Genomic DNA, 22,824 nt, shown 5'->3' with positions numbered 1-22,824 from the left:
GCACCCAAAGCTTCCCCGGTCAGTTTGAGTCGCACAGTATGTATACAGTCCATTCACAGACATATTCATATATTCATTAGGATCGTTAGGATATGAAATAGTTACTCAACATTGATTGCAACATCAATTGCAACACCTTGGAACGACTTTGATCACGCGCAGTGTCCTCTGGTGGTCTTTAGGGGGGCTTCGGCGCTCCGATTCAATGTGAATCACGCAAAGCCATGTATGGGTCGCTATAGGCCACTTATGGGGCTATATGTGTCACTTATGGGGCTCTATGGGGCACTGGGGAGATGCTATGGGGCACCTATGGGTCTCTATGGGTCACTTATGGAGCTTTATGGGTCAATTTTGGGGGACGTATGGGGAACTTGTGGGTGACTATGGGGCACTTGGAGGTCACTGACAGACACTTATGGGTCACTAAGAGTCACTTATGAGGCTCCATGAGTAACCTGTGGGGTTCTATGGGGCACTGGTGAGACGCTATGGGGCACTTAGGGGTCTCTTTAAGTCACTTATGGGGCTGTGTGAGTGACTTATGGGTCTCTATGTGTCACTTATGGGTCTCTATGTGTCACTTATGGGTCTCTGTGGGTCACTTATGGGTCTCTGTTGGTCACTTATGGGTCTCTTTGTGTGACTTATGGGTCTCTGTGGGTCATTTATGGGTGTCTATGTGTTACTTATCGGTCTCTATGCGTCACTTATGGGTCTCTGTGGGTCACTTATGGGTCTCTTGGTAACAAATCTCCATCTCCCAGCAACCCCTCCACACCGGAGCCCTCAGAGCGGCTCTGGGCTCCTTGGGAAGGGCAGACATCCAACCCAGCTTCACAAAGGGCTCTTTAGTGCCCCCCAGCCGTGTTCCCCAGCAGAGCTGCTCCTGCCCCGGGTCAGCGCCAGCAGCACAGGGCTCGCAGGCTCCATCGAGACCTCGGCCGCTTCCATGAAGAGCACACGATGCCAACGGTCTGAGCTGCCAGGGAGCAGACGGAGGGGTCGCTGTCCCCCTCCAGGGGCTGAATGGCTGCAAGGGAAAGAAGCAGAGCCCAGATGAGCTCCCATGTCTACAGAGACCCCCAGGCGTCCCCTCCGACCGCGCTCCCCGCTCACCTCTGCAGATCTCAGCCAGCTCCTCCTCGCTTGGGTCCCTCAGGTGCCGCGCAGCCAGCCCTGGGCACAGAGCTCCATCAGCCCCTGCTCCCTCCCCTCCGCAGCGCCCACCCCAGGGGACAGCAGGAGCCGAGATGCTGGGACCGAGTGAGGCGGCCACCGCGGCCACCTGCGTGGGCAGGGCTGGGAGGGGAGGCCAAGGGCCTGCCCGGGGCAGCCGGGGCTCTGGAGCCACAGGGCTGCTCCTGGTGCCAGGGCAGCGGTGCCCAAGGAGGGACCCGGGGGCTGGGACTCACCGATGAACCTCAGGGCCGCCTCTCGCAGGCTGGGCTGAGCGTCCCTCAGGTACGGCAGGCTCTGGCTCAAGAGCTCTTGAGCCCTGCTCCTGTCCCGCTCCAGCTGGAGAGAGCACAGGGCTGTGAGCACCTCCTGTCCCTCCCCAGCTGGCCGGACCAGCCCCTCCTCCCAGGAACCCACGTTCCCCTTCCCCTCCGGCCATTCCTGTGTCCCATCCAGGAGCCCTGTGGGGCTGAGAGACACAGACCGAGGGGTCCCAGGGGTGCTGAGCGCCCTCCCTCCTGCTGGGTGTGGGGCAGAGGGAAGAGCCCTTGGGGGCTCTGTTCTTGAGTTCAGGGAACAAGGACGCAGCTCGGGGCTGCAGGAGGGCAGGGGAGGCACCTCTGCAGAGCCCACAGCACAGACATGTGGGGCAGCCCCCATCCAGCTTGGGCCCTGGTCCTTGGGGGTTGTCCTCACCAAGCTCTCTCCAATCCTCCATGTCTGCTGAGTCTGTACCAGGTGTCTGAGCTGTTTCCATTTCAGGAGCTCTGCTGCACCCAGGAGGGCTTCCCTGGCCACCTACGGAACAGCAGAAACTGGGAGATGGCACCACGGTTGGGGCAGGAGACCTGGTGTCCCCCTCCTCTGGGCTTTGCTCCCGGGGTGATTCTGCCCTTAGGGAGCAGGGGTCCCAAGCACCCAGGGGTCTCTTCCCTGCGTCACCGCTCAGCTTTGAAATCCGCACCTTGGCCACGCTCTGCACTTGGTCACTCATGCGGAAGAAGAGAGGGAGCAGGCCAAGTCGCACCGTGTTCTTCATCTTTGTCTTGTCGTTCCCCACCACCATCTTCATCAGGTGTCTGAAGAGGCCGATGGAGCTCTCTCTCAGCTGGCTCAGCTCCTGGGAGGGAGCAGCACAGCAGGACCTGAGCACCAGCAGCTCCCTGCCCACGGGGAGCAGGAGCTCCTGCACGGCTGATGGGAGGGGGGACGCTCCAGGGCGCACTGTGCACACTGCAGCTGTGGCCAGATCTGCGGCCCTGGGTGCATGAAGGGCCACTCAAGAGACTTGTTCAGCAGTGCCTGTGCCTCAAAGTGCCGTCCCAGCATCCCCACCAGCTCCAGCAGCCATGGTGGGGAGGAGCTGTGGGAGCAGCTGGCAGGGAGCAGCTGGGCTGGGCTGCAGAACCAGAACCCATCCCACAAGAGCCCCGGGGGGAAAGCAGAGGAGAAGCCCCTGCTCCAGTGGCCGGGCTGCAGGGCAGCTGTCATTGCCCAGTTCTCACCCACCAGGCTCAGGGTTATACATCAGCCTTACGTCATCAAAGAAGGGCAGGAGAAGGTTTGCCAGCAGCACGGCGATGGCGCTGGCCTCCTCCCTCTCCAGCTGAGCCATCACGTTTATGAAGACCACCAGAGCCTTGGTCTTGATGACGTTATTGCCGTACTGCAGGACCCACGCCAGGTCTGGCAGCATGACCTTCATTTTTCTGGCCTGGATGAAGAAGAGAGTTTCCCTCTTGGCACCGGGTCCATGTCTGGAGAGCCCCCCAGGCCCCACCATGGCAGGGAGGGCCCTTGGAGCAGGCACCCCAGCCACTGCCAGCCCAGGCCAAGCCCGAACCCACTGCCCCTTGGCTGCCAGCATGGCTCCCTTGGCATGACCGTACTCACCATCTCTTCTCTCTCTGACAGCGTCATCAAGGCCCTGAGCACCAGGGAGAGCACCTTTGGACTTTGTTCCCTCAGAAACCTCATGACGAGGTACATTGCAGCAAACTCCTCGTCTTGCAGGTCACTGCTGGCCAGCATCTGAAAGCAAAGCCAGCAGTGAGCGACCGGCAGAGCTGGTGGGGCTCCCTGCACCGTGCAGCTCCTGGGGCACCGGGAGCTTTATCCAGTGACTCACAGCCAAGCGGAGGATGGACGTGTCCTCCCAGCATGTATGTAAGACCCTACAGTGCCGGTCCTGGAGTTGGATGAGCAGCTCCTTCAACACGTTCTGCAGGGTCTGGGGCACGGAGAACATCACCTCCCACAGAGCCAGGGCAGTGCTGCAGGAGAGCGCTGTCAGCAGGGCAGCCGGGCCAGCGCAGCGTGGCCGGGCCAGCGCTGCAGGACGCTGGGGATGCCCCGGGCAGCAGCAGAGGCTGAGCTGCTGCTCTATGGGGCTGGCAGGAGCGCAGTGGGGGGCTCTGGGCTGGCTCGCTCAGCTGTGGCTGCTGCAGGCCTGGTGACCCCAGGCGCTGGGAAGCGCGGTGGGATGGAGGGTCCTGCTCCTCGGGGGTGTCCCGCAGGATCCCTTGGCTCTGCGTCCCTCTCCCCACAGGGAACAAGCCCTCACGGCTTTTGGGGCCAGTACCTGTCTCCGGGTGGTGCGATTGTCAGCAGCGTGGACACCACCTCCGCAGGGCACTTGTCAGCCATGGGGACAATTAGGGACGCCACTCTCTGCCGGGCCGGCGCGGTGCTGATGAACCCCAGGGTTTTGTGGATGCAGCTCGTGATCTTCGGCACCTGGAGGGGACACAGGTCGGGATGGTGCTGCCACTGGAGTGCAGCCGTTTCCTCACTGCCCTTCCCATCCCGCTCTGTCGCCTTCACGTGGCTTCGCTTCACCGGGATTTGGGAGGAAGAGATGGATGGAGGGAGAGCAAGGCCTGGCAGGGCCGAAGGGCAGAGCAGTGCAGCCAAAGGCCACTTACATCCACCAGCCAGAACCCGCAGTCTCTCTCCACCATGTCCAGCAGGTTTGTGGCCGCCTGCTTGTCAAAGGTGCTGGAGCCGGTCAGCGCCTTGATCAACACCAGGACCAGGTCTGTTCTCTCGGGAGGCTGGAGGTGCTCTGCAAAGGGCTAAGGGAGGAAGGGAGGCAGCGCAGCCAAGTCACACCGAGCGCCCTGGTGCTGCTGCGTGCCGGGCGGTGCCCGCAGCCCCGCGTGGACGCCCGGCGGTGCTGTGGGTGCTGCGGCAAAGCAGGAGATGCCCCGGCAGCTGCCCCAGCTCTGGGATCTGGGTGTCCCTATGGCTCTCAGGGCCGTGTGTGTCTGTCCCAGAGCGGCACCAGCCCTGGGCGAGGGAGACCGAACGGCAGGAGGGCTGAGGGCAGGCAGCCGGTGCCAAAGCCCTGAACCCAAGCGCGTGTGCAGGGCTCCGTGGGCAGGCAGGGCTTTCCAGGCCGTGCCGGTCACGGCTCCCAGAGCAGCTGGGTGGGCAGCAGCCCCGCGTGGGGAGAGCTGCAGGCTGCTCTGGGCTGCAGGGATGGGCAGACGGGCTGGCCGGAGGGCGCCTGGCTCCTTACCCCCAGCGTGGGGCTCTCAGCCAACACGAAGCTCAGCTCCTCAATCCTCCCCAGGGCCCTCTGCCGCACGTGTTCTCTTTCGGAGCTGCCGAAGGTCAAGAGCATCTGGGGAGAGAGAAGCTGCTGGTGAGCCCTGGGAGCAGCCACCGCTCCAGCAGAAGCAGCACCGCTCAACTCCTCTGCTGGACTGGCCGCTCCATTAAGGATTCCCCAGGGCTCCAGCAAAGCCTGCAGTGAGGTTCTCGCCCTGGGGTCCCTGGCAGGCTTGGGACAAACGCCCCGGGCCAGCCCTGTGCCCAGGCAGGAAGGCGGATGCCACCTCTGCGGCCACTGCGCTGCGGAAGAGCCTGGAGGGCAGCCCTGGTTCCCCGGGGAGGTGGGCGCCCTCCCGGCAGCGCTCTCTGCACGGCACGGGTGGCACTGTCACCTCCAGAGTGGCCACCCTGTCCCCCAGGGTGAGGAACAGCCCTGGTGAAGCCCAAACTCGGCACCCCCAGACCTGGAAGATGTTGTGCAGCAGCTCGCTGGCTCTGGAGGCGCCGGAGTTGAGAAGCAACGCCTCCAGCATGTTGTCCATGGACCGCACGGTCTGCAAGAACACAACGGGTTGTGGTCGTGTTTCCTGCCACCCCTCTCCCTCCCAGGGGACTGATGTGTGCTCCCAGCACCGAGGGACGACTCCGGCGCTGCTGCGCTGTGCCCACGAGAGACCCGGGGACAATAACCCGCTATGGGCAGAGCAGCCTGCGGAACTGGACGTGGCCAGGCCCACAGGCAGGGGACGAAGGGGTGAGGGTGGGACAGCAGAGCTGAGACCCTGCCCTGCCTTGGATCTCTGGTCACATCGCGGCACGGGGCGGTAGGGGAGCAGACAGAGGGACCGGGGGCTCCCGGAGCTCACGCAGCTCTTACTTCTAAGTAGAGGTGACGGTCCACGTCCTCCACTTCTGGTGGGAGCAAGAAGACACTGGAGAAGCAGGCTTGGAGCAGCCTGGTCTCCTTGCCCTCCAGCACCCTCTCCACGGCGCTGCAAAGAGAGAGAGCAGCCCGTCGCACGCTGGAACCTGGAGCGGTGCCTCGAGGCCTCGCGCAGGCGTCCCCGGGAGGGATGGGCAGGTACCTCAGCTCGGCAATGGCACGCATGGCGATCTGCCGCAGCGCCGAGCGCAGCTGGGCCCTGGGCTCCTCTGCCAGCAGCACCTGAGAGCACAGCCGGGATGGGACCCAGCGCCACCAGCCCCCGGCCCTGCCCAGCGCTGTTGTCACAGGTGCCGGAGTCCTCGATCCCTTCCCCAGCGCCGCCGGGTGTCCCCTCACCTCGATCTTCTCTGCCAGCTCGTATCTCTGGCAGAAGACATCCAGGCCCCTTGGCGAGCGGTGGCGCCTGCTGGTGTCGCACAGGTCGCGGATGTCCATGAGAAACCCGATCTTGTGGCTCTCCTCCTAGAGCCAGGGAGCAGAGAGGCAAACAGGGAGCGTGAGATGGGGACACGCGGCCAGCGGCACCGCAGCATGGGGTGCAGCGCCATTAGAGACCTGGGAGCAGCAGCTCTGCCCAGCCAGCTCCCTCCAGCACCCGCAGCACAGCCCCTGCCAGCAGACGCCGGCTCAGCCGCCTTGAAAGCGGCTGCGGTCACCTTGTCTGGGCTGCTGAGGAAGGACACGATGGAGTCCACGTATCCCCGTAGAAATCCATTCGCGCGTAGCGAATCGGCATCTGAGAAAGGGGCAGAGCAGGGAGGGCTGCTCAGGGGGTCTGCAGGCAGGACAGGGCAGAAGGAGCTCTGCCCCCGTCCAGCCCCACACCCGCTGCCCCGGCACAGCCTCCCCGAGCGTGTGGGGCTGGAGGGTGCCCGGCAGAGGGGCTGCGATGCTGGAGCCAGGCAGGACGGGGAAAGCCCCCGGTGCAGCGGGTGAGGAACTCGGTTCAGACGGGCAGGAAAGGTCCCCGTCCCGCAGCACGGTGCCTCCTGCCCGCCCAGCTGCCTCTCGCTGCCCGTGCCCTGCAGCAGGAGCTGGGTCCCCTCTGCCCGCAGGGGCTGCGCTGGGGCCGGCGCCCAGCTCGGAGCAGCCCTGGGCTTCAGGCAGCGTCATCACCACCCATGGGAACCCCCTGCCAGCGTGTGGGGAGTCGTGATCCTGGTGTGGAGCGGGGAGCGATCGCTGGGCCCCCCCCGCCCAGGCAATCAGGGCCCCTCACTCACCCATCTGCGGTGGCTGGGCCGCATCCACCTGGTTGGGCTGCGCTGGAGATCTGGCCTCCTGGGGACCCCCAGCCTTCTCCTGCCAGGCCACCCGGGGGCGGCTGGGGGGTCTCTCCTGCCAGGCCAGCCTGGGTCGGAGGGGGGGTCTCTCCGCCATGTTTCGGTCAAAGGGAAGGACTAAGGATGGGGAAGGCGGACGCTTCGGCAAACGCCTCGGTGCTGCAGCTCTGCCAGAGGCAGCGGGGAAAGGTGTGGGATGCGCCCGTGTGCTCCTCGTCGGGGAAAGACGGGAGCTGAGCTCAGGAGCTCCCTGCTCCAAGTCTGCCGGGGCAGCAGAGTCTGCCGGGGCAGCAGAGCCGGGTTGTGGTTGGGCTCGATGATCTCAAGGGTCGCTTCCAACCAAGAAGATTCTCCGATCGACAGACGTGGGCTACGCTCGGGGCTCTCGCCAGCTCCGTGCCTGCACCCTGTCCCGTACCGTCCTGCCGGACAGTGTGGGCTGGGGTCACAGTGGCGCTGAGCACATGCGGGGCATGGGTGTCACCAGGTGACGTCACAAAGGGCCCCACTGTGACCCAGGGCAGGGAGGGTCAGGATGTCCCCTGGGAGGCACAGCCCAGCTCAGCCCTGGGCACCTGGCTGCTGAGTTTCCATCCCAGTTTCTAAAAGCTCCAGCACCCATTGCTCTGAGCAAAGTCTTGAACAGTCTGCTGCACCGCTCCATGTTCCCAGCAGCTGGTGCATGATGGGGGTGTCACAGACACACTCAATGCCACGCTCCTTGCTCCAGGTGCCTATGAGGATGTTGCGGAAAGGATCCTGTTGGCTGGCTCAGTTCTCTCTGGGCTGCCAGGGGTGGCAGATGCACTCGATCCCCCAGTCACCCCCAGCCAAACCAGAGCAGTTTGGTCCAGGCTCCAGAGGAGGGAAGGGGCTGAGCCGTAACCAGGCCAAGAACTCCTGCCAGGAGACCCACGGGGAAGCAGAAGAGCAGATGAGCGCTGGTAATTTGTGAGCGCATGAGTCTCAGAAACACTTTTCTTACTGTGCGTAACGTGACTGCGAGCCTATCACTTCACTCCATAAATACGACAGCCTGGATGAGCCCACTGTGAGCTCTCCCTGCTAAATAAGTGAGCTGTGTGGCAATGGTTTTGCTACTCAGAGATAAGTTTAATATTAATCATTTACCTTAAGTAGATGCACACTAAATATAATCAATTCTTTTGGGACATAAGCTGGTATGATTTTTAATATACTCTTTGCTTTTGTTACTTGGTAAGCTGGATTTGCTAAAATTTTAGGCTGCGAAGTTCTGCTCATATCTACCAAAAGCAACTCCAAACTACACTGATCACTTACAAGACAAGGCCCGTATTGCACTTCGCCGAGAAGAAAGGAATTTGCGTCCAGGCAAAACAGCACCTGCAAGGCTATGGACAATAAACAACGTCTACAGCTCAACACAGCAAAGCCCACGTGGAATCAGAGAAGTTTGCCACTGGAGCTTTAAACAGGGACTCCAGGGCGAACGGTTATCAGGGAGAGAAGAATCCTGACCGTGTGCTCCGTGAACGGGTACAGGCACCTGCAGAGAAGGTCAGCAGCACTGGGCTTGGCGTATTTCCCCCATTCAGTGAACGATAGAGTGAACCTGCCACGGAATTCACAGTATCACAGTATCACAGTATGTTTGGGATTGGAAGGGACCTCAAAAGATCATCCAGTCCAATCCCCCTGCTGGAGCAGGAACGCCCAGGAGAGGTCGCACAGGAACATGTCCAGGCGGGTTTGAATGTCTGCAGAGAAGGAGACTCCACAACCTCCCTGGGCAGCCTGGGCCAGTGCTCTGTCACCCTCACTGAGAAGAAGTTCTTTCTCAAATTTAAGTGGAACCTCTTGTGTTCCAGCTTGATCCCATTGCCCCTTGTCCTATCATTGTTTGCCACTGAGAAGAGCCCGGCTCCATCCTCGTGCCACTCACCCTTTATATATTTATAAACATTAATAAGGTCACCCCTCAGTCTCCTCTTCTCCAAACTAAAGAGCCCCAGCTCCCTCAGCCTTTCTTCATAAGGGAGATGCTCCACTCCCTTCAGCATCTTTGTTGCCCTATGCTGGACCCTCTCCAGCAGTTCCCTGTCCTTCTGGAGCTGAGGGGCCACAACTGGACACAATATTCCAGGTGTGGTCTCCCCAGGGCAGAGCAGAGGGGCAGGAGAACCTCTCTGACCTACTGACCACCCCCTTCTAACCCACCCCAGGTACCATTGGCTTCCTGGCCACAAGGGCCCAGTGCTGGCTCATGGGCATCCTGTTGTCCACCAGGACCCCCAGGTCCCTTTCCCCTACACTGCTCTCTAACAGCTCATTCCCCAACCTATACTGACCCTGGGGTTGTTCCTGCCCAGATGCAGGACTCTACACTTGCCCTTGTTAAATTCCATCAGGTTATCCCCCGCCCAACTCTCCAGCCTGTCCAGGTCTCTGATGGCAGCACAGCTTCCAGTGTCAGCCACTCCTCCCAGCTTGGTGTCATCAGCAAACTTGCTGATGGTACACTCAATTCCCTCATCTAAATCGTTAATGAATATATTGAATAATATTGGCCCCAGTACTGACCCCTGAGGCACTCCACTAGATACTGGCCTCCAACTGGATTCCGCACCATTGACCACCACCCTCTGGCTTCTCTCTTTAAGCCAGTTTGCAACCCACCCCACTACTCTATTGTCCAGACCACACCTCCTCAATTTAGCTGTGAGGATGCTGTGAGGGACTGTGTCAAAGGCTTTACTGAAGTCAAGGTAGACCACATCCACCGCTCTGCCATCATCCATCCACCTTGTCACATTCTCATAAAAGGCTATGAGGTTGGTCAAGCATGACTTCCCCTTGGTAAAGCCGTGCTGACTGCCCCTAATGACCCTCTTATCCCTGATGTGCCTTGAGATGGCACCAAGGATGAGCTGTTCCATTACTTTCCCAGGGACAGAGGTGAGGCTGACCGCTCTATAATTACCCGGGTCCTCCTTCTTGCCCTTTTTGAAGCCTGCAGTGACATTTGCTTTCCTCCAATCCTCGGGCACCTCTCCCGTTTCCCAAGACTTGGCAAAAATGATGGAGAGCGGTCCAGCAATGACTTCAGCCAGCTCCCTCAGCACCCGCGGATGCATCCCATCTGGGCCCATGGATTTATGGATGTCCAGGCTATTTAATTGTTCCCTAACCCAGTCCTCATCGACTAAAGCAAACTCCTCCATTGACCTGGCTTCATCCGGGGTCTCAGGGGTACAGGGTTCCCCAGGACAGCCTCCAGCGGAGTAGACAGAGACAAAGGCGGCATTCAGCAATTCTGCCTTCTCTGTCTTCTGCCACCAGGGCACCCACCTCATTCATCAGTGGGCCTACATTGCCTCTGGTATTAGTTTTATCTGCTGTGTATTTGGAAAAGTTCTTCTTGCTGTCCTTGACCCCTCTCGCCAGCTGTAATTCTAAGGAGGCCTTGGCTATCCTGGCTGCCCTCCTGCATCCTCTAACAGCAGCCTTATATTCCTCCCAAGTGGCCAGCCCCTGCTTCCATGACCTGTAAACTCGCCTCTTCTGCTTGAGCATACCCAACAGATCCCTATTGAACCACGCAGGCCTCCTGGCTCCCTTCCTCGACTTCCTACGTGTGGGGATGCTCTGATCCTGAGCATGGAAGAAGCAATCTCTGAATGCAATCCAGCTCTCTTGGGCCCCTTTTCCTTCAAGCAGTCTTGCCCATGGGATTGCCCCCAGCAATTGCTTGAAAAGGCCGAAATTAGCCCTGCCAAAGTCCAGGGTTGCAATTCTACTTGCTGTTCTGTTCCTGCCACACGAGATGCTGAACTCCACCATCTCGTGGTCACTGCAACCCAGGCAGCCCTCGACCTTTACTGCTTCGACCAGACCCTCTTTGTTAGTGAGGATGAGATCCAGCAGCGCACCTCTCCTGGTCGGCTCCTCCACCATCTGCATGAGGAAGTGATCATCAATGCGCTGGAGGAACCTCCTGGACTGTGGCTGGCTGGCTGAATGGTCCTTCCAGCCATTAATAAATACTGGCCATCATTAATAAATACTGATCGCCATTAATAAATACTGACCATCATTAATAAATACTGATCCTTATTAATAAATGCTGATCACCATTAATAAATATTGATCCTTATTCATAATGCTGATCATCATTAATAAATACTGGCCATCATTAATAAATACTGATCATCATTAATAAATACCAATCGTTATTAATAAATACTGACCATCATTAATAAATACTGATTGTCATTAATAAATACCGATCGTTACTAATAAATACTGACCACCATTAATACATACTGATCGCCATTAATAAATACTGACCATCACTAATAAATACTGATCGTTATTAATAAATGCTGATCACCATTAATAAATATCAATCCTTATTAATAATGCTGATTGTCATGAATAAATACTGACCATCATTAATAAATGCTGATTGTCCTTAATAAATACTGGCCATCATTAATAACTACTGATCGTCATTAATAAATACTGACCGTTATTAATAATTACTGATCACCATTAATAAATACTGATCGTCCTTAATAAATACTGACCATCATTAATAAATACTGATCACCATTAATAAATACTGACCATCACTAATAAATACTGATTGTTATTAACAAATACTGATCACCATTAATAAATATTGATCCTTATTAATAATGCTGATCATCATTAATAAATACTGACCATCTATAATAAATGCTGATTGTCCTTAATAAATACTGACCATCATTAATAAATACTGATTGTCATTAATAAATACTGACCATCATTAATAAATTCTGATCGTCATTAATAAATACTGACCGTTATTAATAATTACTGATCACCACTAATAAATACTGATCATCATTAATAAATACTGACCATCATTAATAAATACTGATCGTCACTAATAAATACTAGCCGTTATTAATAATTACTGATCACCATTAATAAATACTGATCATCATTAATAAATACTGACCATCATTAGTAAATACTGATCATTAGCAAATACTGAGCTCAAGGCTCAAGTTGGGCTCCAGGTCAGGCTCCAGGCTCAGGTTGGGCTCCAGGTCAGGCTCCAGGCTCACGTTGGGCTCCAGGTCAGGCTCCAGGCTCACGTTGGGCTCCAGGTCGGGCTCCAGGCTCACGTTGGGCTCCAGGTCGGGCTCCAGGCTCAGGTCGGGCTCCAGGCTCAGGTCGGGCTCCAGGCTCAGGTCGGGCTCCAGGTCGGGCTCCAGGTCGGGCTCCAGCGCTTCCCCGCAGAGCAGCCCGGGGCTCTGGGCAAAGCCACGCAGCTCGTCGCCCAAGGGAAACAGGTCCATGGTCACCGGGCTCCAAACACCCCGGAGCAAAAACCAGAGCGGCCCCAGGACACCCGGGCTCCCAAAGAGCCTGGAAAAGGGACACAAAGAGTTAAATTGGGGGGAGTGAAGTGGCTGCTGATGCTGAGAAACCCCCGGGGGTTCGGGGCTGGGGGGAAAGGGGGGATCTGTATGAAAACTGCTCTGGGGAAAAGGGGGGAAGGGGTTGGGCTGCACGGGAATGGGAGGAGGGACGGGAAAACGGGAGAGGGAAACGGGGAAGAGGGAAAAGGGGGGAAAGGGAAAAGGGGGGAAAGAGGGAAAAGGGGGAAAAAGGGAAAAGGGGGGAAAAGGGGGGAAGAGGGAAAAGGGGGGAAAGGGGGAAAAAGGGGGGAAAGAGGGAAAAGGGGGAAAAAGGGAAAAGAGGGGAAAAGGGGGGAAGAGGGAAAAGGGGGAAAAAGCAAGGAAAGAAGGAAAAGGGGGAAAAAGGGGGGAAAGAGGGAAAAAGGGGGGAAAGAGGGAAAAAGAGGGAAAAAGCGAGGAAAGAGGGAAAAGAGGGAAAAAGGGGGGAAAGAGGGAAAAATAGGGAAAAAACGAGGAAAGAGGGAAAGGGGGGGAAAAGGGAAGAAACAGGGATAAAGGGGGAAAAGAGGGATAAGATGGAAAGAGGGGGGAAGAGGGAAAGGGGGGAAAGAAGGGAAAAGAGGGAAGAGGGAAAAGGGGAGAAAAGGGGGGAAAGAGGAAAAAGGGGGAAAAGGGGGGAAAAGGGAAAAAGGGGGAAGAGGGAAAAGAGGGGGAAGAGGGGGGGAAGAGGAAAAAGAGGGAAAAAGGGGGCAAAGAGGGATAAAGGGGAAAGAGGGAAAAGAGGGAAGAAGGGGGGAAGAGGGAAAAGGGCGGAAAGAGGGAAAAGAGGGATAAAGGGGGAAAGAGGGAAAAGGGAGAAAAGAGGGGGAAGAGGGAAAAAGGGGGGAAAGGGGGAAAAAGGGGGGAAACAGGGATAAAGGGGGAAAGAGCGAAAAGAGGAAAAAACGGTGGAAAGAGGGAAAAGAGGGAAAAAGGGGGGAAGGGAAAAAGGGGGGAAAGAGGCATAAAGGGGGAAAGAGGGAAAAGAGGGAAAAGGGGGAGGAAAGAGAGAAAAAGTCTGTGGGGGGATTGATGGCGGATCCGCCCCAGCCCCGGGGTCTCTCCTGGAGGGGAGGGACGGGCGGGCTCCAGCGGGGGTGCTGAGGAGATGAGGGGACACGAGGGGACCCGAGGGACACGAGGGGACGATGAGGGGACCCGAGGGACACGAGGGGACACGATGGGACATGAAGGGACACGAGGGACCCGACGGGACGCGATGGGACATGAAGAGACACGAGGGACCCGAGGGGACGCGATCTCCTAACCCGGCGTTTCCCGCCCCGGCGCTTCCCGCCCGCCGGCGCCGCGGCCACGCCCCCTCGCCGCCGGCCACGCCCCCTCGCCGACGTCACGTCCGGGAGTGTGTGGCGGGAAAAGGCGGGAGGGAGGAGAGGGAGGCGCCGCCGTTTTGGTGGAGGTTGTGAGGGGAACTGGGGGTCGGCGTGAGGGGCATTGGGGGTCGGTGTGGGGGGAGGAATTGGGGTCGGCGTGAGGGGCATTGGGGGTCGGTGTGAGGGGGGGATTTGGGGGGCAGTGTGGTGGTGGGGATTTGGGGTCGGTGTGAGGGGGGAATTGGGGGGCGGTGTGGGGGAGGAACTGGGGGTCGGTGTGAGCGGGACATTGGGGGTCGGTGTGGGGAGGAATTGGGGATCGGTGGGGGGGGCTTGGGGGGTCGGTGTGAGGGGGAATTGGGGGTCGGTGTGGGGGAAGTTGGGGGTTGGTCTGGGGAGGATTTGAGGGGTCAGTGTGGGGAGGATTTGGGGGTCGATGTGAGGGGCATTAGGGGTTGGTGTGGGGGGCAGGAACTGGGGGTCAGTGTGTGGGGGGGCATTGGGGGTCGGTGCGAGGGGGAATTAGGGTCCAGTGGGGGGGCACTGGGGGTCGGTGTTTGAGGGGGGAATTGGGGGGTCGGTGTGGGGGGGTCAGTGCAGGGGGGGCCTTGGGGGTCGGTGTGAGGGGGCATTGGGGGTCAGTCTGGGGAGGAATTGGGGGTCGGTGTGGGGGGGGGCATTGGGGATCAGTGTGGGGGGAATTGGGGGTCGGTGGGGGGGGGAATTGGGGTCTGGTGTGTGGGGGGGGACATTGGGGGTCGGTGTGAGGGGGAATTGGGGGTCGGTGTGGGGGGGAAGTTGGGGGTTGGTCTGGGGAGGATTTGAGGGGTCAGTCTGGGGAGGATTTGGGGGTCGATGTGAGGGGCATTAGGGGTTGGTGTGGGGGGCGTTGGGGGTCAGTGCGAGGGGGAATTAGGGTCCGGGGGGGGATTGGGGGTCGGTGTTTGAGGGGGGAACTGGGGGGTTGGTGTGCGGGGGCGGCCTTGGGGGTCGGTGTGAGGGGGCATTGGGGGTCAGTCTGGGGAGGAATTGGGGGTTGGGGGGGCATTTGGGGGTCGGTGGGGGGGAGCTGGGGGTCGGGGTTTGGGGGGAGCTGGGGGTCGGGTGGGGGGTGGATTGAGGGTCGGTGTGAAGGGAATGGGGGGCCATGAGGGGAACGGAGGCGCAGAAACAACTTTACAGCCTCCGGAGCCATGAACCTCCACACCCCGCAGGGCTCCAGAGCAGCTGCGTTCGTTTCGCCGTCGGGCGCAAGGGGAGCGATGGTTCCACCCCTCGTGCGCCGCTCCGAGTGGCAGGAGCTGCGTTTAAATACAGCGAGGTGCTCGTGTCCCAACGACCCCGGAGCGCCCGCACACATCCAGAACCTTTCCCGCTCATCACTGCCGTAGTCTCCGCCTGGACGCCCCCTGTTCGCCTGCGCGGCGCCACCTGGTGCTCTGGAGGAGGGGTCTTTGGATGAAGGCTCCTTCAGCTTCCTCAGGTTTGGCTCCTTGTGTTGAATGGACTGGGACCCAAGCTCCAGGTCGGTTGAACCCAGCCTGGCACCCCCTTTTTGCTGTAAATCTCGGTTCTCTCGTCCCCTCGAGTTCACAGCTGGTGCCGTAAAACTCCTGATCCTGGCACTGCTGGGTTCTGGTTTCCTTACCATGAGTTCACCTAAAGCTCTGAACTAAGGGCTCGTGTGGCTCAGCCCTAAAGTGTTGGCTCGTTAGTGGGCACCCAATTATGTTTTGTTAACCCTTAAAATGTTCCTGCCCTCTATCAGACCCAGGAGTTCGGGCGGGGATTCAGTTCAGGAGGGACCCGGGAGTAACCCTAAGGACCCAGTAGTTGGGGGGTGTCAAGGGTTAAGATCGTGAAACCGTGGGGACCCCTAATGTCCCCAGGGGCCATTGTGACATCCTGGGGACCCTGTATTGTCCCCAGGGTGTTGTGACACCATGGGGACCCACTTTGTCCCCAGGGCCCATTGTGACGTCTCAGGATCCCCCATTGTCCCCAGGGCCCATTGTGACATTCTGGGGACCCCAAATGTCCCCAGGGCCCATTGTGACATTCTGGGGACCCCAAATGTCCCCAGGGCCCATTGTGACATTCTGGGGACCCCCTTTGTCCCCAGGGCCCATCGTGGCACTGAGGGGACCCCCCCCGCCTAGTCCCCAGGGCCCATTGTGGCACCATGGACACCCCCTTTGTCCCCAGGGCCCATTGTGACATCCCAGGACCCCACCTTGTCCCCAGGGTCCCTTCTGACAGGGTGGGGACCCCCCTTTCTCCCCACGGCTCATTGTGACGTCCCAGGACCCCTCGTTGTCCCCAGTGCCCATTGTGACATCCTGGGGACCCCCCTTGTCCCCAGGGCCCATTGTGAAATCCGGGGAACCCCCTGGTCTCCAGGGCCCATAGTGGTACCGTGGGGACTCGTCCTGTCACTTGGGTCCATTGTGACACCATGGGGACCCCACCTTTGTCCCCAGTACCCATTGTGACATCCTGGGGACCCCTTTGTCCCCGGGGCCCATTGTGACATCCTGGGGACCCCCCTTTGTCCCCAAGGCCCATTGTGACACCGTGGGGACCCCACTTCTTTCCAGGACCCATTGTGGCATTCTGGGGACTTCCTTTGTCCCCAGGGCCCATTGTGACAGCCTGGAGACCCCCTTTATCCCCAGAGCTCGTTGTCGCACCATGGGGGCCCCCTTTGTCACTGGGGCCCATTGTGACATCCCAGGACCCCGCCTTTTCCCCAGGGCCCATTGTGACGTCTCAGGACCCCCTTTGTCCCCAGGGCCCACTGTGGCACCATGGGGACCCCCTTTGTCCTCTGGGCCCATTGTGACATTCCAGGACCCCACTTTGTCCCCAGGGCCCATTGTGACACCGTGGGGACCCCCCTTGTCCCCAGGGCCCAATGTGACAATTAAGGGACCCCCTTTGTCCCCAGGGCCCATTGTGACATCCCAGGACCCCCCACTGTCTCCAGTGCCCATTGTGACATCATGGGGACCACCCTTTTTCCCCAGGGCTCATTGTGACGTCCCAGGACCCCTCGTTGTCCCCAGGCCCCATCGTGACATCCTGGGGACCCCCCTTGTCCCCAGGGCCCATAGTGGCACTGTGGGGACTCATCACTTGGGCCCATTGTGGCATCCTGGAGACCCCCCTTTATCCCCAGGGCCCATTGTGACACCGTGGAGACCCCATTTGTCACTGGGGCCCATTGTGACATCCCAGGACACCCCATTGTCCCCAGGGCCCACTGAGACATCCCGGCGACCACCCTTTGTCCCCAGGGCCCATTATGCACATTCAGGGGACACCCCTTTGTCCCCAAGGCCCATTGTGACATCCTGGGGAGACCCCATTGTCCCCAAGGCCCATTGTGGCACCATGGGGACCCCCTTTGTCCCCAGTGCCCATTGTGACATCTTAGGACCCCACTTTGTTCCCCAGGGCCCATTGTGACATCCTGGGGACCACCTGTGTCCCCAGGGCCCATTGTGACATCCCAGGAGCCACCGTTGTCCCCAGGGCCCATTGTGACATCCTGGAGACCCCCTTGTCCCCAGTGTCCATTGTGGCATCCTGGGACCCCCGTTGTCCCCAGGGCCCATTGTGGCACCATGTGGACCCCCTGTTGTTCCCGAGGGCCCATTATAACGTCCCAGGACCCCCCATTGTCCCCTGGGCCCATTGTGACATCCTGGGGTCCCCCTTTTGTCCCCTGGGCCCATTGTGACACTGTGGGGATCTCCTTTGTCCCCAGGGACCATTGTGACACTGTGGGGACCCCCTTTGTCCCCAGGGCCCATTGTGACATCCTGGGGAATCCCTTTGTCTCCAGGGCCCATTGTGACGTCCCAGGACCCTGCTTTGTCCCCGGGGCCCATTGTGACATCCTGGGGAACCGCTTTGTCCCCAGGACCCATTGTGACGTCCCAGGACCCCCCCTTGTCCCCAGGGCTCATTGTGATGTCCCAGGATCCCCATTGTCCCCAGAGCCCATTGTGATGTCCTGGGAACCCCCTTTGACCCCAGGGTCCATTGTGACACCATGGGGACCCCCTCTTGTCCCCAGGGCCCATCGTGGCACCGTGGGGACCCCCTTGTCACTGGGGACCCATTGTGACACTATGGGGACCCCCCTTTGTGCCCAGGGCCCATTGTAACATCCTGGGGACCCCCTTGCCTCCAGGGCCCCTTGTGACATCAAAGGATCACCCTTTGTCCCCAGGACCCATTGTGACATCCCAGGACCCCACTTACTCCCCAGGGCCCATTGTGGCACCATGAGGACCCCCTTTGTCACTGGTGCCCATTGTGACATCCCAGGACCCCCCATTGTCTGCAGAGCCCATTGTGACACTATAGGGACCCCCCTTGTCACTGAGGACCCATTGTGACACCATGGGCACCTCCCCTTGTCATCAGAGCCCATCGTGACATCCCAAAACCCCCAATTGTCTCCAGGGCCCATTGTGACATCCTGGGGACCTCCCTTTCTCCCCAGGGCCCATTGTGACGTTCCAGGAACCCCCATTGTCCTCAGGGCTCATTGTGACATTCAGGGGACTCCCTTTGTCTTCAGGGCCCATTGTGACACCATGGAGACCCCATTTGTCACTCGGGCCCATTGTGACATCCTAGGACCCCCCATTGTCCCCAAGGCCCATTGCGACATCGTGGGGACCCCCCTTTGTCCTCAGGGCCCATTGTGACATTCAGGGCACCCCTCTTTGTCCCCAGGGCCCATTCTGATACCATGGGGACCACTTTGTCCCCAGGGCCCACTGTGACATCCTGGGGACGCCCTTTGTCCCCAGGGCCCATTCTGACATCCTGGGGACCCCCCTTGTCCCCAGGGCTTATTGTGACATCCTGGGGACCCCTTTGTCCCAGGGGCACATTGTGGCACCATGGGGACCCCCTTTATCCACAGGGCCACTTGTGACATCCTGGGGACCCCCCTTGTCCCCAGTGCCCATTATAACATTCTGGGGACCCCCTTTGTCCCAGGGGCACATTGTGGCACCACGTGGACCCCCTTTGTCACCGGAGCCCATTGTGACATCCCAGGACCCCAAGTTGTCCCCAGGGCCCATTGTGACACCATGGGTACCCCCTTTGTCCTATGGGCCCATTGTGACATCCTGGGGACCCCCTTTGTCCCAAGACCCCATTGTGACATCCTGGGGACCCCGCCTTGTCCCCAAAGCCCATTGTGACATCCTGGGGACCCTCTTTGTCCCCAGGGCCCATTGTGGCACCATGGGGACACCCTTTGTCACTGGGGCCAGTTGTGACATCCCAGGACCCCACTTTGTCCCCAGGGCTTATTGTGATACCATGGGGACCCCCCTTGTCCCCAGGGCCCATTGTGACATTCAGGGGGACTCCTCTTTGTCCCCAGGGCCTATTGTGTCATCCTGGGGATCTCCCCTTGTCTCTAGGGCCCATTGTGAGACTGTGGAAGACCCCCTTTGTCCCCAAGTCCCATTGTGACGTCCCAGGACGCCTCGTTGTCCCCAGGACCCATTGTGACTCCATGGGAACCCCCCCTTGTCCCCAGGGCCCATTGTGACATCCTGGGACCCCCCTTTGTCCCCAGTGCTCATTGTGAAATCCTGGGGACCCACTTTGTCCCCAGGGCCCATTGTGGCACCATGGGGAGCGCCTTTGTCACTGGGGACCATTGTGACATTCCAGGATTTTACTTTGTCCCCGGGGCCCATTGTGACATCCTGGGGATCCCCCTTTGTCGCCAGGGCCCACTGTGACACCGTGGGCACCCTCTTTGTCCCGTGGGCCCATTGTGACCTTCAAGGGACCCCCCATTGTCCCCAGGGCCCATTGTGACATCCTGGGTACCCCCTTTGTCCCCAAGACCCATTGTGACATCCTAGTACCCCCCGCAGTCCCCAGGGCCCATTGTGACATCCTGGGGATCCCTTTGGCCCCAGGGCCCATTGTGACAGGGCGGGGATCCCCCTTGTCCCCAGGGCCCATTGTGAAACCGTGGGGACCCTCTTGTCCCCAGGGCCCATTGTGGCACCGTGGAGACCCCCCCTTTGTCTCCAGTGCCCATTGTGACATCCTGGGGACCCCCTTTGTCCCCAGGGCCTATTGTGACATCCTGGGGAGTCCCCTTTATCCCCAGGGCCCATTGTGACATCCTGGGGACCCCCTTTGTCCCTAGGGTTCATTGTGACATCCCAGGACCCCCATTGTCCCCAGGGCCCATTGTGAACAACCTGGGGACCCCCCTTTTTCCCCGGGCCCATTGTGGCGTCCCAGGATGCTTCGTTGTCCCCTGGGCCCATTGTGACATCCCGGGGACCCCTTTTGTCCCCAGGGTCCATTGTGACATCCTGGGGCCTCCCTTTGTCCCCAGGGCCCATTGTGACATCGCAGGAGCCCCCATTGTCCCAAGGGCACATTGTTACATCCTGGGGACCCCCTTGTCCCCAGGGCCCATCGTGGCACCGTGGGGACCCCCCCTTTGTCTCCAGTGCCCATTGTGACATCCTTGGGACCCCCCTTGTCCCCAGGACCCGTTGTGACATCTTGGGGACCCCTATGTCACCAGAGCCCATTGTGATATCCTGGGGAGCCCCCTTTGTCCCCAGGGCCCATTGTGCACATCCTGTGGACCCCTCTTTGTCCCCAGGGCCCATTGTGATATCCTGGGGAGCCCTCTTTTTCCCCAGGGCCTATTGTGACATCCTGGGGACCCACTTTGTCCCCCGGGCCCATTGTGGCATCCTGAAGACCCCGTTTGTCCCCAGGGCCTATTGTGACATCCCAGGACCCCCCCTTTTCTCCAGGGCCCATTGTGACGTCCCAGGACCCCCTATTGTCCCCAGAGCCCATTGTGACATCCCAGGCCCCCCCATTGTCCCCAGGCCCCATTATACACATCCTGGGGTCCCCCTTTATCCCCAGGGCCATTGTGACACCATGGGGACCCCCTTTGTCCCCAGGGCCCATTGTGACGTCCCAGGATGCCCCATTGTCCCCTGGGCCCATTGTGAAATCATGGGGACCCCCTTTGTCCCCAGGGCCTATTGTGACATCCCAGGACCCCCCATTGTCCCCAGGGCCCATTGTGACACCGTGGAGACCCTCCTTGTCCTCAGGGCCCATTATGACATTCAGGGGACTCCTCTTTGTCCCCAGGGACTATTGTGACATCCTGGGGACCCCCCTTTACTCCAGGGCCCATTGTGACACCGTGGAGACCCCATTTGTCACTGGGGCCCATTGTGACATCCCAGGACACCCCATTGTCCCCAGGGCCCACTGAGACATCCCGGCGACCACCCTTTGTCCCCAGGGCCCATTATGCACATTCAGGGGACACCCCTTTGTCCCCAAGGCCCATTGTGACATCCTGGGGAGACCCCATTGTCCCCAAGGCCCATTGTGGCACCATGGGGACCCCCTTTGTCCCCAGTGCCCATTGTGACATCTTAGGACCCCACTTTGTCCCCAGGGCCCATTGTGACATCCTGGGGACCACCTGTGTCCCCAGGGCCCATTGTGACATCGTGGGGACCCTCTTTGTCCCATGGGCCCATTGTGACCTTCAAGGGACCCCCCATTGTCCCCAGGGCCCATTGTGACATCCTGGGTACCCCCTTTGTCCCCAAGACCCATTGTGACATCCTAGTACCCCCCGCAGTCCCCAGGGCCCATTGTGACATCCTGGGGATCCCTTTGGCCCCAGGGCCCATTGTGACAGGGCGGGGATCCCCCTTGTCCCCAGGGCCCATTGTGAAACCGTGGGGACCCTCTTGTCCCCAGGGCCCATTGTGGCACCGTGGAGACCCCCCCTTTGTCTCCAGTGCCCATTGTGACATCCTGGGGACCCCCTTTGTCCCCAGTGCTCATTGTGACAGGGTGGGACCCCCCTTGTACCCAGGGCCCGTTGTGACATCCTGGGGACCCCCTTTGTCCCCAGGGCCTATTGTGACAGGGCGGGGATCCCCCTTGTCCCCAGGGCCCATTGTGAAACCGTGGGGACCCTCTTGTCCCCAGGGCCCATTGTGGCACCGTGGAGACCCCCGCTTTGTCTCCAGTGCCCATTGTGACATCCTGGGGACCCCCTTTGTCCCCAGTGCTCATTGTGACAGGGTGGGACCCCCCTTGTACCCAGGGCCCGTTGTGACATCCTGGGGCCTCCCTTTATCCCCAGGGCCCATTGTGACATCCTGGGGACCCCCTTTGTCCCTAGGGTTCATTGTGACATCCCAGGACCCCCATTGTCCCCAGGGCCCATTGTGAACAACCTGGGGACCCCCCTTTTTCCCCGGGCCCATTGTGGCGTCCCAGGATGCTTCGTTGTCCCCTGGGCCCATTGTGACATCCCGGGGACCCCTTTTGTCCCCAGGGTCCATTGTGACATCCTGGGGCCTCCCTTTGTCCCCAGGGCCCATTGTGACATCGCAGGAGCCCCCATTGTCCCAAGGGCACATTGTTACATCCTGGGGACCCCCTTGTCCCCAGGGCCCATCGTGGCACCGTGGGGACCCCCCCTTTGTCTCCAGTGCCCATTGTGACATCCTTGGGACCCCCCTTGTCCCCAGGACCCGTTGTGACATCTTGGGGACCCCTATGTCACCAGAGCCCATTGTGATATCCTGGGGAGCCCCCTTTGTCCCCAGGGCCCATTGTGCACATCCTGTGGACCCCTCTTTGTCCCCAGGGCCCATTGTGATATCCTGGGGAGCCCTCTTTTTCCCCAGGGCCTATTGTGACATCCTGGGGACCCCCTTTGTCCCCCGGGCCCATTGTGACATCCTGAAGACGCCCTTTGTCCCCAGGGCCTATTGTGACATGCCAGGACCCCCCCTTTTCTCCAGGGCCCATTGTGACGTCCCAGGACCCCCTATTGTCCCCAGAGCCCATTGTGACATCCCAGGACCCCCCATTGTCCCCAGGCCCCATTATACACATCCTGGGGTCCCCCTTTATCCCCAGGGCCATTGTGACACCATGGGGACCCCCTTTGTCCCCAGGGCCCGTTGTGACGTCCCAGGATGCCCCATTGTCCCCTGGGCCCATTGTGAAATCATGGGGACCCCCTTTGTCCC

At 59.6% G+C, this 22,824-nt stretch overlaps 1 protein-coding gene across 6 annotated transcripts; it reads right to left on the bottom strand.

Moving 5' to 3' along the window:
* Window positions 1-505: 505 nt before the first annotated feature.
* LOC136113846 (uncharacterized) lies at window positions 506-12,088 on the bottom strand. Of its 6 annotated transcripts, XM_071800204.1 has the most exons (17): window positions 6,904-7,353; window positions 6,337-6,416; window positions 6,017-6,142; window positions 5,820-5,899; window positions 5,612-5,726; window positions 5,199-5,288; window positions 4,700-4,804; window positions 4,104-4,253; window positions 3,761-3,915; window positions 3,308-3,452; window positions 3,073-3,210; window positions 2,717-2,893; window positions 2,144-2,299; window positions 1,876-1,977; window positions 1,416-1,518; window positions 1,120-1,179; window positions 506-1,033 (listed from the first exon to the last, which is right to left on the bottom strand). In XM_071800204.1, exons 1-17 carry the CDS (start codon window positions 7,058-7,060, stop codon window positions 900-902), a joined length of 2,073 nt encoding a protein of 690 aa, XP_071656305.1. In that variant the 5' UTR covers window positions 7,061-7,353; the 3' UTR covers window positions 506-899. The 6 variants fall into 6 exon arrangements, with proteins under 6 accessions (XP_071656305.1, XP_071656306.1, XP_071656304.1 ...); XM_071800205.1 differs by lacking the exon at window positions 6,904-7,353 and adding an exon at window positions 11,951-12,088 and having other exon boundaries at window positions 5,612-5,899; XM_071800203.1 differs by having other exon boundaries at window positions 5,612-5,899.
* Window positions 12,089-22,824: the final 10,736 nt, after the last annotated feature.

Source organism: Patagioenas fasciata, chromosome 29, assembly GCF_037038585.1.
Source record: "Patagioenas fasciata isolate bPatFas1 chromosome 29, bPatFas1.hap1, whole genome shotgun sequence".
In the NCBI taxonomy this organism is placed as follows: domain Eukaryota; kingdom Metazoa; phylum Chordata; class Aves; order Columbiformes; family Columbidae; genus Patagioenas; species Patagioenas fasciata.
This window is presented reverse-complemented; position numbering and strand designations above follow the sequence as displayed.